The sequence below is a fragment of the Leguminivora glycinivorella genome, chromosome 8 (assembly GCF_023078275.1).
Source record: "Leguminivora glycinivorella isolate SPB_JAAS2020 chromosome 8, LegGlyc_1.1, whole genome shotgun sequence".
NCBI lineage: Eukaryota > Metazoa > Arthropoda > Insecta > Lepidoptera > Tortricidae > Leguminivora > Leguminivora glycinivorella.
Genome location: NC_062978.1, coordinates 11,146,546 through 11,163,072, shown reverse-complemented (window position 1 = coordinate 11,163,072; position 16,527 = coordinate 11,146,546). Strand labels below are relative to the sequence as shown.

General features: G+C 37.3%; 3 protein-coding genes across 3 annotated transcripts; all 3 read right to left on the bottom strand.

Moving 5' to 3' along the window:
- Positions 1-730: 730 nt before the first annotated feature.
- On the bottom strand, positions 731-3,377 carry LOC125228803 (lipoprotein lipase-like). Its single transcript, XM_048133487.1, has 6 exons — positions 3,231-3,377; positions 2,700-2,790; positions 2,297-2,450; positions 1,720-1,965; positions 1,117-1,468; positions 731-853 (listed from the first exon to the last, which is right to left on the bottom strand). Exons 1-6 carry the CDS (start codon positions 3,308-3,310, stop codon positions 802-804), a joined length of 975 nt encoding a protein of 324 aa, XP_047989444.1. The 5' UTR covers positions 3,311-3,377; the 3' UTR covers positions 731-801.
- A 6,019-nt stretch (positions 3,378-9,396) lies between these two features.
- Positions 9,397-10,104, bottom strand: LOC125228702 (lipase member I-like; the record flags this gene model as incomplete). Its single annotated transcript, XM_048133358.1, has 2 exons — positions 9,397-9,496; positions 9,779-10,104. Coding segments are annotated over 2 exons (378 nt in total), but the record flags the coding sequence as incomplete, so codon positions are not given.
- LOC125228745 (lipoprotein lipase-like) lies at positions 9,999-14,603 on the bottom strand. Its single transcript, XM_048133412.1, has 5 exons — positions 14,462-14,603; positions 12,656-12,746; positions 11,499-11,653; positions 10,592-10,840; positions 9,999-10,130 (listed from the first exon to the last, which is right to left on the bottom strand). Exons 1-5 carry the CDS (start codon positions 14,502-14,504, stop codon positions 10,105-10,107), a joined length of 564 nt encoding a protein of 187 aa, XP_047989369.1. The 5' UTR covers positions 14,505-14,603; the 3' UTR covers positions 9,999-10,104.
- Positions 14,604-16,527: the final 1,924 nt, after the last annotated feature.

Sequence of the window (16,527 nt, the reverse complement as noted above, 5' to 3'; positions counted from 1 at the left end):
CATATGTAACTCCATATAGACGTATAAAGTCTAAGAAAAAACGTACCTCAAAACCATAATGAAAATGGGACGGTGGCCAAGATGGCGTTACACCTTTAGGGAACGCTCGGCTAGATGGCTCTAATAAAAATATTTGACATTTTAACACATATCAAGCTAAGAATATGGGCCAAATTGTCAAAACTGAGGTTCAAAAGTTTTAAGCCTGTGTCGAGAGATGGCAGTCTATGCACTGTGATTACACATTTTACTTTGACAGTAACTTTCTATGATACTCAATCCTCTTTGATTATACTTAGGTACCTACACTAAACTTGAACTAGTACTACACACGTTGCAGTTCAATGCGGATGCATATTTTATCATTAATAGCCATAAGAAATAAAGGATTTAATAAAATGAATATATGTATAAGTATTTGTGGCACAAGATATAAGAAGATTCCTCTTTTTTGACCTACACATGTGTCATGTAGGTATGTATTTAAGAAAGTGGTGTATGTTGTGAAATAAATACAATATTTGGTTTTATTTCTTTATTTATGGACTTCAAGAGACTAGAATTAAGTAAGGTACAGCGGGGCAAATCTCGACTGGGGACAAATGTAACTGGACCAGTTTTTTCATTTTTTACAATGTTTGCATTATTCAATAAAGTGTCCACCGGTTACATAGTAGGCGTGTTCAGTGGATACATGTAGAACTCAACATCATGGTGTAATAATGGAAAAAATGAATCAGTTAAAATTGCCCCCCGGTCGAGATTTGCCCCGCTGTACCTTATGTAAGAAAATGACTTCATTCAAGCACTGAAAGGGTAAGTGTTTCCAGTGTTCACCCGATAAAGGCCCCTCCTGAAAGTAAACAAAAATACAACTTGTTATTAAATCCTAGTGACAGCTTCTTCTTAATTATTTATGTATTAATTTGACGTAAGTATTTATTAACTGGATTTAATATTTAATTAAATAACCGAGCTTAAAAAAATAGAAATAAATATTAATATTATTTAGACGTGTAGTTTAAACTACTGTATTTCGCTTAATATTTTATGTAGGTACATAATTATTATAAGTCTAAAAATGAATCCTCGTATTATCACAATTTCTCAACTTACTGCATTTTAAGAAGCGCTAACGTCCCCATGATCACCGGCGGTGTCCCCGTGCACCGATTGTTGTTGACTTCCGTAATAGAGTCGCATCGCAGAGCCATCAAGTGTCCACCAGTGTCCACGGTCGCCGCGAACAACTCCCAGGCCCTATTATGGTTGCAAGCGTTATCACTGGCCGCACAGCCAGACTGCCTAGTCCCTCCGTTCGGGTAGATGTCTATTGTGCCAAGGGCATCAGGGGTGCCAAAAGCCCTTGCTCCAGTTGTATCAGTGTGGATTACTTCCACGGTGGTGGCGTCATTGGCCCTAAGACGCAGGGTGCCGGAGCCCCAGCGTTGGCCAGCGGGGCTCAATGCTGTAACACCAACGGGACATATTACAATGGATTATGTATTGTGAAGTCACATAAGCACAAACCTCAAAAAAAATACTTGCACGGTTAAAAGTGTCAATCTTCGATCATTGTCTTGCAAAATATAAATACTGTCGCATCTTAGTTAATTTCTAGCACTATAGTTACAATCCAGGTATTTAATGGTAATACTTATCGCAATATTACTAGCGTTAAATATAAGAATTAGTTGCATTTATCAACTACATTTTTACCTGTGATTTTAGCAGCTCGAGCCGTAGTGGCAGCGTTTCTATTAGCTATGCCCACGATATGAGCTCCCAGATCAAATCCAATGAGGTGAAGGCGAGACGGGTTCAAGTTGGCTATCAACCCTATGAAGGATCGTAGTTCAGTTGCAATTGAGGGTACGACCGACACAGCCTGTTCATACGAAGAATAGGAGAGGTATGACCAATCTACCATGACGATAACCATGGTCTTGTCTGCATTAGCAAGTGCTGAAAATAGAATTTGAAAAATTTATGGTATTGTGAATTTTTTGTTCATTAAGAAATATAAAAGAAATTGCTTATTCGGAATTTTCCAGTCTTTTCTCGATCTCGGATTGGAGTTGAATGCTATAGAATTTTTTCGTTATAAACTATAAAACTATTTATGGAAATGTATTTTGCCTTCCTACTCCTACTCCTACTCTTACCTTATTAAAGTTATTAAACATTGGTTCTTAAGCAAACAAAATATCAAAAATATGGAATCGTAACTTTGAAAATTGCATTAAATTATTAATTTGGAAATTACATACTGAATACTAGTTAATTGGTTACTTACAAAATCGGAGAGTATTTACAAAATCACTATATACACTGCTTTCTCGTCCATGGACTATGATGGCCACATCTTCATTGCCAGTCAGGCCGAGTGGGATTGCCACACCAGGGGAGCTTATAATTTGCTCCATATCCACGCCGCTGGTCCATAAAGCCTGTTACGTAATAATGAAAGACTTTTAAAATGTCTTTTGACATCACAATTCATGTAGATATTTAGGACAAAAACATGTGAGAGAATTTTCCGCATTTGAGTGGGAAAGATCACTTTTTGTGCATATGTTGAAAATCTATGTCAGTATTATGACGTTTAGTTACGTAATTTATTGTTTCTGCCACTCAACACATTGCATTGCAGAGCAAGAGATTATAAAGTTTAAATCCGTCGGAGGAAAAGTTCTCACCATGACGTTCGGAAGTATGTGGGATTTGTAAGCCGTGGGGTTCTGGAATCCACTGCTGTTTCTGCCAGTGATGCATTCAAGCATGATGAAACTGCAAATATGAGATGTAAATAGGTGTGAAATAGGTAGTTATTTGTTTTACATGGGGGCAAAGTTGTTGTTTAACCGCACGTGCCAATATTGATACCTGAGCAAGTGAAAGATTCCAATATTCAGGAATCTTGATCGTTGCGAGGGTTGGTGTGGTGAACAATAGTTCACAATTTTAATTAACTATCGGTTGATTTTAAGAATTCAATACAATTAGACATTTCTTCAGCTTACTTTTGACTTGAAATAAAACCTCTAGGTACTATACGTAGTCTAGCTTTCTTTGTTGTTTGATATAACTGTTTAAAAATATGTTACATAAATATATGTTATAAATGTTGACGAAATGCACATACGAGTAGCTACGTACTACAGTGGCCATGAAAATGTATTTTTACAAAAAAATTACAAAAGTAACAATAGTAAACAAGCAAAACTTACAAAGACACGCGGCAACAACTATCAAGTTTACTCGCCACATGTTGAAGCTTAACTGGTGTGCAGAATAAAAGATGACACATCGTCAAGTTCTTATATTCTATAATTTCTAGATAATGTAAATTATATCTTTACAATCTAATTAGTATTTGATGCGGTACTTCCCGTTATGTTAAAAGATCTTTTATAGATAATGGGGAGTCACCTGCGAATAACAAATGAGTATTCGACTAACATGTCGGTGACCGTAGTCTCAAAGGGCGTAAGGGACAAAACATGATTTTTCAAGAGAGCAAAAAAACTATTTATTTTTGAGAAAAAAATCATGACTCTTTTATTTTTTTATGAATTTTGGTGCTAGTTTTTGATTTTTTTATATATTTTGAGCTTTTAATACTAAATAATAAGTATTACGCTAAGTGAATAATATAGATAGATGTACGTTACGCCAAAAACAAATTGAGTTTTTGAGAAGATTTGTATGTTACACCAAAAACAACTATATTCAGTTCATGAATATTTAGGCGTATCGGACGCAAATACTTGTATTATGAGAACGATTTGGCGTAATTCTTACACTATTCTTAACAATAATTTTGTAAAATCTGCGACAAATTTCATGCAAATTGCTATTTTACTGCGTATTTCTTTATTGTTATGTAATTAAGAGGGAATCATTTGTTTATTTTGGAATTAATCAAATTAAAACTTCATAATTAAATTACATAGTGCTTAAATAATTTAAAATTTGTCGTATATAGCACTGAGTACTGTAGTAGGACGGATCGCTCAATGTATAAACTATACTTTTTTCGAGGTTTTCGAAAACGATGGGTGCGATTTTGATGCCTCTGGTGGAGGCCGTTCTTAGAAAAATAATGAAAAAAGTATCAATTATTGGTAAGTGCCTCCACAAAGCTATTGAGAGTAATAAAAAATACATTAAAAAAAGTGTTTTGGAACTTAACTCTTTAATACTATATTGGTCATAACTCAATGGTCAATTGGTCATGTATGTTATTGTTTATTATTATTGTTTACTATTTTTTTTTAGATTTTCACTGTGTTCATCCATAACTCCTGTAGCGTTACTATAAATATCGACGAGGGTACATACTAGTACAAAGCAACATACATAGCCGAGTTATTATGTGTTATATTTGAATATAGTGTTTTTGTAAAACATTAAAAAAGGAAACTGTTATTTTGAGAGTTTTTTTTTTCGATAGCTTTGTGGAGGCACTTCCCATTATTTAATATTTTTTACGTCATTTTCACCCTATAGAGCACTAAATCCGCACCCATCGTTAAAAGATTTCTTAAGTTCAGAAAAATGATCTGCCCTGTAACGTACATAAGATTGGGGAGTTACGCCAAAACACACCAAAAGTATTTTTTAGCTTGGTGGATACGGCAAAATGATCTTTCAAACTGGGTAGAAATGCTGATTTTTTTAGGCCGTATCGGACATTTTTTCAAAGGTATCGAGACGTCGAATATACCATTCGATAGAGAGAAAAAATCTGAGTATAACTGCATTCATAACTCATTTTCGCCATTCTGTCCCTTACGCCCTTTGAGACTATACGGTCATCGATGTGGAGATCGACGATCGAAACTGAATTTTTGGTGTTCAGAAGGAAGTGAGTGTACTGAATAACAGAAACCTTATTGTAGATCTTATAATTGCGAGTGCAGACTTCTGGCCGAAGGGTGTAGTCTTTCGACGGTTCCGGGGCAACTTGCCGAATTCTACGCCCGGACAGACGACGCGACGCCACGAAGCCTCGACGTTACGTTGTCACCTAAATTTAGATGACGTTTCTTACTTTTATGTGTTTATTTTTTATGCTCTTATGTATTTTTAGTTAGTCAGTGCTTTGGTTTTTACTGTCATACTGTGTAACATATTTGAAATAAAAATAAAAAATAAAATAAAAATAAAATAATAATTAACTATCATTCTAAGAACCTTACTTCACTTTTTCATATCTATATTCCTCGTATTGATAATAAGATCCGAAATATTTTTTACAATTTGAACATGGTGGCTTAGATGATGATGATGATCATTCACTTTGGATGATGCAGGTTTTTGCAGATTCTCGTCCACAGTGTGTAACAACACAAACAATAAGAGTTAAGTGCATTCAAATTTTTTTTATTTTTTTACTATGAGGACTTATACAGGGTGTATTTTGCTAGCGGGTCAGTAACGGCAGCTATGAGATCCCGTAGTCCTACATGAAAATGGTCTAAGGGGACCATCCATCAATTTCAAATTGATGAAAAATGGTATTTACAGATTTTGGAAAAAACATACAGGGTGCGATAAAAAGGGCATTTTTGACATTTTTGGTGCATTGTCGTGAGTTGACCCCTAAGCAATTATTGATACTTAATAGTAATGGAATCGATTGACATCATTAAAATACCATGTGGAAAAAAAATGTTTTCACACAAATTGTATGGGAAAAGTTTTTCGCGATTTGTTACTTTTCTAGCCGGAAATTTTTTTTGGTCCCATACAAGGTTTTGATCCTGGATATGAATGGGATCGATTGGCGTCAAAAAAAAAAGTTTGTCAAAAATGCCCTTTTTCTCGCACCCTGTATGTTTTTTCCAAAATCTTTAAATGCCATTTTTCAACAATAATCACCTTGATAACTGATAAGTGATATTAAGTTGATAAGTCACTTACAACTGACGTATAGCAAGACATGCCATGACGTCACAATGAGTGATCAGGATTACACTTCGAGAATTGTATGTATTTATTTTGTTAGAAAATTAGCAAAATTTAATTACGTAGAACTTTAAGACGCTACAGTAGCGCAAATGCTAAAATTTAAAAGAGCCCCCTTTTCAATTTGGGAATTTTAGTTAAATATACTTACTAACTAGATTTATCGAAAAAAATTGACCAGTCAGAACAACTCAGTTAAATGATAGGTATTGCGAATATCTATCTATCTGCCTGCGCCATTTCCCATCATCTGGGGTCTGCTCTCCTTGTCTGTTTTCTCCATTCCGGGCGGTTTTGGGCGATATCTGGGTTTATACGTTGTTGTTTCAGGTCTTTTTGGACCGTTGTTAACCAAGTGGCGGTAGGCTTTCCACGGCCTTGCTTCGTCACAGGTATGTTTAGGGCTACACGCACCATGCGGTCTTCAGGACGCCTGAGGATATGTCCATACCAGCGTAAACGTTTTTCTTGGACTTCTTCAACTATGGGGGCGATTTCGAAGCTACCTCTGATATACTCATTTCTGATTTTGTCGTTTTTTTGCGCCCTAATAAGGCCGTTTTTGGACATTTTTGAAGGGCTCTAGCATCATTAGAAATAAGAATATCAAAAAAATGAAAACGGTCCGACACTGATCAAAATAATAATAATCTGTGCTGAAAAAATCATTGATCTACCTTCAAAAACCAGGGAGGAAATAGTCGAGAGAGTTTGTATGGAGTATTGACCCCTCCTGTATCGTTTTAAGACCTGAATACATGTATTATATTTTTCACCACACCAACTGGTAAAGGCTTTCTTTGCTATTCGAAAACAGATAGCAAAATTGCATTTTATCCACAAGGGGGCAAAGTAATTTCATACAAATTTTAACTCGATGTCTTAATCTGGCTGCTAGATTTTTTTTTTATTTGAAATTTTTGAATCATAAATATTGAATAAATTGATGGATTTTATTTATTTTGATGTTTTATAGTCAGTATTTTGTTCGTGTTGGTGTGGTGAAAAATTTTGTGTTTCACTCGGTGGCAAAGTTTGTTTAACCTTCGTGCCTTTATACCCTCGCAACGCTCAAGATTCCACTTTTTGAACCACTCGCTACGCTCGCGGTTCAATATTGGAATCTTTCGCTTGCTCAGGTATCAATATTGACACGTGCGGTTAAACAACTACTTTGCCCCCTTGTAAAACAAATAACTATTTCGTCGTTATTTTTTTTATTATAAACTGGCCAGTGATTGACTTTATTCGCACCTGATGGAAAGTGACGGGTTCAATAATAGCCTATTCACTATTGACTTGAATACACCCAGATTGTAATAGAGCCGGAATCACTTATTTTGTATTAAGTATGTTCATCGAAACACTCTGATCTCGGTCAATATAGACTGGTAGAAAATGCTGTTTGGCATTAAGTCCGCCTTTTGTACTATAAGTTCTCTTTCTTTGTGTACAGTAAAGATTAAATAAATAAATAAATATAAGTCTAACACAAACTAATCACTTTTTGCAGTAGATAGATTTCCGCTTAGGGAACGTACCCAAACTACGTGACACGTTTAGGAGGGGGGTCGTCGAAATACTACGCTTGGTCACAGAGGGGGAGGGGGGTCTTATTTCTTGTCACGTAACCTGTGGAATATTGGCCCAGCCGTGGCCAGCAGTAGGACGCGGTCTTGGCATATACTACGCTTGGTCACCCAGGGGGGGGGGGGGGCAAAAAACGGCACAAATATGGTCAAGTAGTTTGGGTATGTTCCCTTAGCACGCTGCACGCGCTTACACACACATGTACGCACACCTAGACTCAAACAACCTACAAGCAGGCTCAATGTTTAACCCCCGACGCAAAAACGACGGGGTGTTATAAGTTTGACGTGTCTGTCTGTGTGTGTCTGTCTGTAGCATCGTAGCTCCTGAACGAATGAACGGATTTAGATTTAAATTTGTTTTTTATCATGCAGAAACGTCTGCGAGCGATATTACAAATTTTAAAATGAAGGAAAAATGGAAAAATTCATACCTCCGGCAGGACTCGAACCTGCGACCTCTGGCCTTGGCCCCAGCAGGTTCCGGAGGTGTGAATTTTTCAATTTTTCCTTTAATTGAAAAATACGATTTAGATTTAGTTTTTTTTTGTTTGAAAGCTGAAGTCGGGAGTGTTCTTAGCCATGTTTCATGAAAATCGGTCCATTGGTCGGGGTTTTTTTGAAAATTTTTAATTTTGTGGTTATAATATATCAACAAAATAGGTTTTAAAATAGGTTATGATAGTTATTCATGTGACTGGTGCATTATAGGCATTAAAACATTATGAGCGTTTTAGTCATACATAGTAACTCCTTGTATACTTACTTAATGTGCCTATCTCGAATTATTAAAGGGATCATTCACATATTACGTCACACCAAATTTCAGGTTTTTGGACCCCTCCCCCTCCTATGTCACGCTTTTTTTGTATCCCTTTAACTGGGATTGTCACATTTAGTATGACCCCCCGCTTACACTGTGACGTAATATATGGATGACGCCTAAGTACCCTTTGTTCATATAAAAAACCGGCCAAGTGCGAGTTGTACTCGCGTTGCCAGGGTTCCGTACACCATAGAAAGGGCTTAAGCGCCTCCTTTTTTGAAGGCGAAGTCATTTTCAAGAAATTTGGTAACGCCTTATAGCGGTATTGAGTGAAATTCGTAATTTGAGTTTGTCCGACTTACGCTTGACTGTAGACTGTAGAGAATAGGTGTTCCTGTAATCTAGAGATTGAAGGCTGTCATGTGTATTTTACTTGGAAATTTTACGCTCAGTAGTTTCAGATATAGAGGGGGGGGGGGGTGATCATTTTTTTTCCTATAATCTTAAATTACTTGACTAAAAAATATCAAAAATATATTTTTTACTTTTATTTTACCCCCCAAAAGTGGCCCCTATTAGTTAAAATTTTCTTAATTACATGTCCATTTTTGGGTTACCATATGTATTGTGTGCCAAACTTCAAGATAATCGGTACAGTAGTTTTGAAGAAAATTGGCTAGGACAGACGGACAGACGCACGAGTGATCCTATAAAGGTACTGTTTTTCCTTTTTGAGGCGCGGAACCCTAAAAGTATCATAACGTCGTGTTATTTAATTTAGAGATGTGTGATTCTCTGAACTGTTACTTTGACTCGCAGGGAAACATTTATATCAACTCTCAAGAAGTAGGAAATTGATTTTTCATTCTCGACTTTTTACGATGTGATTGATATACTTCATAACAACAACGATACAGAAAAACAATGATAAGAAATTTTCTAGTAAATAATAATGCTTCTCAGCTATTCAAAGTTTCCTAATGTACAGATATTTATTTTATCGTAGGTATTACGGCTTACATCTCTCCTTGTAATATGGAAATGGATTCAGGTAATAAAAACAGTTTGTAATCATTTTATTTTTTTATTTGGGTGCTTATGGTTCTAAATTAAAGCTTAAGCGCTGTAAGGGTACGTGTTGCCAGTGTTTACTCGAAACAGGCCAGTCCTGAAAAGAAAAAATGTGTGTTACTTTTTCTACAAAATAAGATATATTTGAATGAGATTTTATGAAACAAAAACTTAAGATATTTATTTTTAAATATCACTGTGTGGTTGGTTGGTTTAGGCTGTCTGGTTTCACCATTTGGGAAGATTTCTATGTCATCAAAGTCATCGGTAGACGTAGTCATATGTAGGCGAATTAAGAACTATGGGACATATTTTTGAGCATTTTGTGCACACTCATATTAAGGATACGTTTCTACAAAAGACCAAAAGTCCAACTTACTGCAATTTAACAAGCGTCAACGTTCCCATTTGCACAGCCGGTGTCCCCGTACACCGATTGTTGCTGACTTGCGTCATTGTATCGCATCGCAGAGCCAGCAGGTGTCCACCAGTGTCCACGGTCGCCGCGAACAACTGCCACGCCCTGTTGTGGTGACACGCGTTGTTGCTGGCCGCGCAGCCAGGCTGCCTAGTCCCTCCGTTAGGGTAGATGTCTATGTCACCGAGAGCATCAGGGGTGCCAAACGCCCTGGTCCCGCTTATGTCTGAGTGGATTACTTCGACGAAGTTTGCATCGCTAGCTCTGAGGCGTTGGGAAGAAGCGGTTCAAAGGGCACCAGCGGGGTCCAAAGCTGTAATAACAGGTATACTCGTAAATATTATATTTGTAACGAGATGAGAAATGTGATTTTTCAGATCAAGTTTGCTGTAGCACCCTCGTAGACCGTTCGCTGCAATTAGTGATGTCCAATATATTTATAATGCTTAATGGTTTTTTTGAAATTAATGTTTTATGACTAGGTATTACATGAGATATAAGAGAATATAAGTATTAGGTATTATAAAAGACCCAAGACCCAAGTGTTACACTCAAGGTAGACAATTTAAATTGATCCCATAGTATATTTGTTTTGAAGAAATAAGTTTCTAAATAAATAATAAGTTTATTTTAGAAAAGCCTGTTTCGAATAAAAAGTAATAATTTTCTCTCCACCTGACCTCTAAACTTTTATTATAGTTGTGAACGACGTGGACGTATCCACTTTTATCTGACTATATGAGTACCATAAGATTGAGATGATATCTAACGCACCTGTGATTTTTATGGCACGAGTAGCAGCATTTCTACTCGCAATGCCCACAATATGAGCTCCCAGATCAAAGCCGATGAGGTGAAGGTTCGACAGCGCTAAGTTACCATCACTGACCAACAACGCTATGAACTCTCTAAGGTCCGTGGCGATGAAGGGTACGGTAGCCACCGCCTGTTGGTACGATGAATAGGAGAGGTATGACCAATCTACCATGATGATTACTAGATCAGGGTCCGCCTGGGCGAGTGCTGAAATATGATAATTATGTATTAATTATAATTATGCCGACCGATTATTTTGACGACCGGTCTGGCGAAGTCGGTAGTGACCCTGCCTGCTACGCCGCGGTCCCGGGTTCGAATCCCGGTAAGGGCATTTATTTGTGTGATGAGCACAGATATTTGTTCCTGAGTCATGGATGTTTTCTATATATATAAGTATTTAGTATCTAGTATTTATATATTATATATATATATCGTTGTCTGAGTACCCACAACACAAGCCTTCTTGAGCTTACCGTGGGCCTCAGTCAATCTGTGTAAGAATGTCCTATAATATTTATTTATTTATTTATTTATATTTAATTATGGTTTTGGGCAACTATTTAGAGACTAGTAAGTAAGGATCGATGAAAACAAAAAAAGTAACACAATATACCAAAGAACTCAAGCAAACATAAGTATGAAAATTTACGTAATACTAATGTTTAATAGTCAAGATTCAATAAAATACTAGTCAATTTATTACTCCAATGTTTTTATTACCTACTTATTTTAGTACCTAATTATAACTTGTACTAGTGTAAGAATCTATCTTGCAAAAGTTGCAAATCTTAACAAAATCATATGTTCTATGTTATTATTTAATTGTATTTCACGAGTACGCATAAGTCATAAATAGACTTACAAAATCGGAGAGTGTTTCCGAAGTCACTGTAGACGCTGCTCTCTCGTCCATGAACTACAACAGCTACGACGGTGTCGGCAGTTAGACCGAGCCCGGCCGCTCCTGTATCAGATTTTTCTACTTCTTCCAAGTCTGAGCCATCCACCATATGTGCCCTGTCAAATCCATTATTATTATTATGAGTCTATTGTGTCCCACTGCTGGGCAAAGGCCTCCCCCTTCTTTCTCCATTCTTCTCGATCTTGAGCTAAAACTGGCCAGTCTGTCAAAAAGGAGTCCCGCCATCGCCGGCGAGGTCTGCCGGATCCTCTGTTCGACTCATGGGGCTCAAATCCATACTTATTATTATTATAAATGGAAAAGAGTGTGTGTCTGTTTGTTTGTCCGTCTTTCACGCCAAAGCGGAGCGACGAATTCGCGTGATTTTTTTAAGTGAAGATAGTTGAATAGATGGAGAGTGACAGAGGCTACATTTTGTCTCTTTGTAACCCCCCACTTCCCTAAAAGGGGGGATTTTCGAATTTAACGCGAGCGAAGCTGCGGGCAAAAGCTAGTTATAAATGTAGAAACTGTCTTCCATTGCTATTTGAGTAGAAAATGGGGGTTAGCAGCATTTGTGTGGTAGGGCACAGCACAGCGGATATCGTCTCGCTCGAATCTAGAGCAGAGTCCAACTGGGGTAGTACCTCCGCCTTACAGAAGACCGCAGCCAAATAGCACTAGACCCTACTCATAGTGTTGTGTTCCTGCCGGTGAGTAAGGCTGCCAGAGCTCAACGAAGGTGCGGTGTGCTGATGACGGGAGGACTTACGGAACTAACTTGTTCCGTCTATTGTCCTTTGAGTCGTCGGCAACCCGAACCCTCCTTGGAACTTGTACACTCCTTTTTGCTATGTACTTAACACAGCAAAAGGGAGTGTACAAGTTTCTAATGGGGTGGCAACGCGCATGTGACACTGTTTGAGTTGCAGGCGTCCATAGGTTACGGTGACCGCTTTACATCAGGCGGACCGTATACTTGTTTGCCACCGACGTAGTAAAAAAAAAAAAATATTAATATACGATCTGCGATATTAAGAAGCGGTACTCTCATTGAACTATTTGAAACTGACTTCTTGGTCTGATAAGGAATTTTCATATTTCATAAGTTTACTCACCACGAAGATTGGAAGTATCTGATATTGGTTAAGCGGGCGGTTCTGGATCCCGCTGCTGTCTCTACCACGGATGCACATTCACATGCTGAAACTAAAATAACAGTAGATGAGAATAATGATAATAAAGTGAGTAGACCACTAAATAAACTCGATCCAGGGCATCCTAAATATCGTTAAGAGGACAGACTGGAGGAAAATTTCAGTAAGCTCCGCGTTGTCGTAGGCTTGTCGTCGTAACGCTCTGGACCGAGCAATGTGACATGTTTCTCCATTTTGGGATGATTGAGTAGGAAAAGAGTCGTAACTCCATACATCAATAAATGCGGGTTATTTGTAGTGACGTCAATCACGCGTCAAATAGCGTAAATTATCAGTACCACTACTCGATACTAGGTGTCAACAGTGTCTCGTTTGTCAAAAATTTAATATTAGTACAGTTTACAACTTATATTACAAGCAGGAATTGAAAACAGAATACTGATTAATACAATTGTAATATTGGCTAAGAATTGGTGAGCATTAGACTCTTCGTTCGTCGCGACATCTATTGATAAATAGCAGTACTGATAATTTACACTATTTGACGCATGGCTGACGTGTGATTGTCGCTAGATGTCACTACAAATAACCCGCATTTACTGATGTATGGAGTTACAACTCTTCCTTTACTTATTCCTCTATGATTTTGGGTTAGGTATTCGTGGCATCCATGTTACCTTGACGTTGGGTAGGAGTAGTAATGTAGAAATTGCAGAACATTCCCAAAAAGCGGAAACATTCTTGAGAATGTTCGCAGAACATTCCCGCAACATGCAATTTATTATTTAAACAAGAGAATATACTTGAAATAATGTTTAAATGGGCATAATATAAAACTATATGTTATTATAGGTATAATATTGTCTATTACAGTTAGCTATTTTGTTGATAAGTGATAAGTTACCTAAATTCTCACTATAAGTTGTTTAAATTCTCACTATACTTCAGGGAACATTTCGACTTTCAGACTTCACAGATTTAGTCCTGACTTTTTTAAATTAGGTACCGAACTATTATTTCTTGATGCCTGTTTTTGGTCATGCCAATATTATGTATATACAAAAAAAAAACAAACAAAATAAAAACAAAAAGATCGCTGTCAGGATCGAACCTGAGAACATCGGCATACGAAGCCAGCGCACTACCACGGGACTACGTCTTGACTTGCTGAGTTCGACGAAATTATGGTATAAACTACGAAGTTACCAAGTATTCTGATAAATTCTCGTTCTCGAGAACATTCTCAGAAGTTACCGAAAATTCTCATGAGGAATGTTCTGCAACTTTGGAAACTTCTCGACCGTGCATTGCTAGGTAGGAGTTAAAAGATTATACTTTAATTATCAAAAAATGTTACCGTCCTTGATAACTAGAAATTTCATAACGTTCAGGGCTGACGGCCTAGACGGCCAACTCGCATGCGATTTTAGATACATTACGGACTGTTGAGGTTACAAACAACTCAGCGCGCCAATCAAATACGCAATGAAACTCGTATACGAATTCACGTACCGTCTAAATGGGCCCTGAGTCAGTCATATTTGCTCAGGGTACGTACTACGTAGCCAAATGGCACAAACGCTCACGAAACGCTCACGAAACGAAACACTTGTAGATATCTATCTCTATCGCTCTTGCGTATTGGCGCGACAAGCCAACTACCTTTTGCGTCGTTTCGTTTTCATTTCGCGTCGCAGAAATGCCATTCGGCTACGGGGCCAGGGATAGTATATTTACAGACAGATCAAATATTTAAAAAACACTTACAAATGCACGTGGCAGCGAGAAATACCAAATTTATTCGCCACATATTTGGAGTTGTCACTAGTAACCACCACCAACTGGCATTAGATGGTTCTACAATTATATTTATGCTAATGATAACATGACCTTATCTATGATATCTGCATTCAATCTAATAATTGCTGTGATCTTTAATGATTATTACTTTAATCATGTAGAGATAAGAGGGAGTCACCTGCAAATATTTGCCTACTTTCTATATGGCTGTAATAAAATTGATAAGCTTAATACGTATATACAATTAATTGTATAGGTACTCATATTTAATACGTAGTGCATTAAGACACGGAAATAAGACGTGTGACCTTCTAAGATTAGTGCAGTTGATTATCTACGCTTGTACTTAATATTAAGTTATCTATGTATTTCGTCATTGAGAATACCAAAAATCTAAGTAAAATGTGCGCCATTTTAAACACCTTATGTGTAACTGAGACACCAGCGCGCTGATTTCCCACCTTCCTCACCTGGCATGATATTCTCCTCTCGCGTCGGACTTACCAGTAATTTGTGTAACTAAGTGCCGCAATCTTACGGACGCTGCCTAATACATCATATAATTGATGTCAAAGGCCAATGATGATGATGATGATGTCTGATAATGAAACACGTAATTCTTTTTTTGAAATAATAAGATTTAGCTCGGATATTTAAGGTATTTTGTGTAGCTCGGGGCCGGTAAAAGTGACGTAATTGAAAAAAGGAGGCCTACGCTCCCTACGCTCAGCAGTGGGCGATGGAGGGTTGATATGATGATGAAGGTATTTTAGGTGTGGATTGAGAGAAAAAGTAAGGGAAGAGTTGTAACTCCATACATCAGTAAATGCGGGTTATTTGTATAAGCATAGTTAAGTGACATCTAGCGACAATCACGCGTCAATCACGCGTCAAATAGCGTGAATTATCAGTACCACTACTCGATACTAGGTGGCAACTGTGTCTCGTCTGCCAAAAATGTATTATTAGAACAGTTTACAACTTATATTACAACCAAAAGGAATTGAAAAGAGAATACTGATTAATACTATTGTAATATTAGCTAAAAATTGGTGAGCATTAGTCTTTTCGTTCGTCGCGACATCTATTGACAAGTAGCAGTACTGATAATTTAGATTAAGGTTTGTGTCGTAGGGTTATAATGTTGACGTTCTAAATCTAGCATATTTAAACCTTCAAGACTAACATAAAATACGAAACAAATTAATAAAATACAGACAAAGAAACGTGTCCCATTGGCGTTGCCCGAAGCGAAGCGAAATCGAAAAGGAACAGATACATTTGCGAAGAGATTGCTATTTGCCTTTGAGAATAGAAACAACTATAGTGCAAAAGTGGTCCGGCTATGCATAAGACAAACGCGGTATTCTATTTAATTTACAATAAAAATAATACTTATTGCTTCTTTACAGTAGCGGTCGTATCATAATATCATTATTTTTAAACATGAATGCAACTGATACCTTACTTGTTTACTGAGATTCGAAATATACAAGAGAAACGAGCAAATAAATTGTTTCGTGGTAAGCGATTACTGTCACCCCTGAACACTCGCAAAATCAGAGAGTTTATATTTCGACAGTGAAGTACCATGAACTCCCAACTAACCCATGTTTTCATACTTAGTTAGAGTTCTCATGGCTCTTCGCCATCGACTTGTTAGTTCCTGCCGGCAAAGGAGTACGCGCTTTTCTTGAAGCTTTAACAGTCTTACTAATTCAGAAATAACGCAGGCTTCACGCGGGGTTTCCACGTTAGGCCGATAGTTCACTGTCATATGTTTATCATATAAATATGATCATATAACTGTATGCCTCCCTTGTTCTCCAACGTGAAGAAAAAGGACGCCATGTTGCCTATATATAATAATCATAATTCTATGATAAACATATGATAGTGGACTATCGGCTTTAGAGCGAGGTAGGAAGATTTTATAATGGTCTTTGAGCGTAATATTTTCATACAGATAAAGGGTGTCGTAGTAATTCTTATGAAAAACACAGAGCAAAAGTGATATAAATATTAGGTATAAG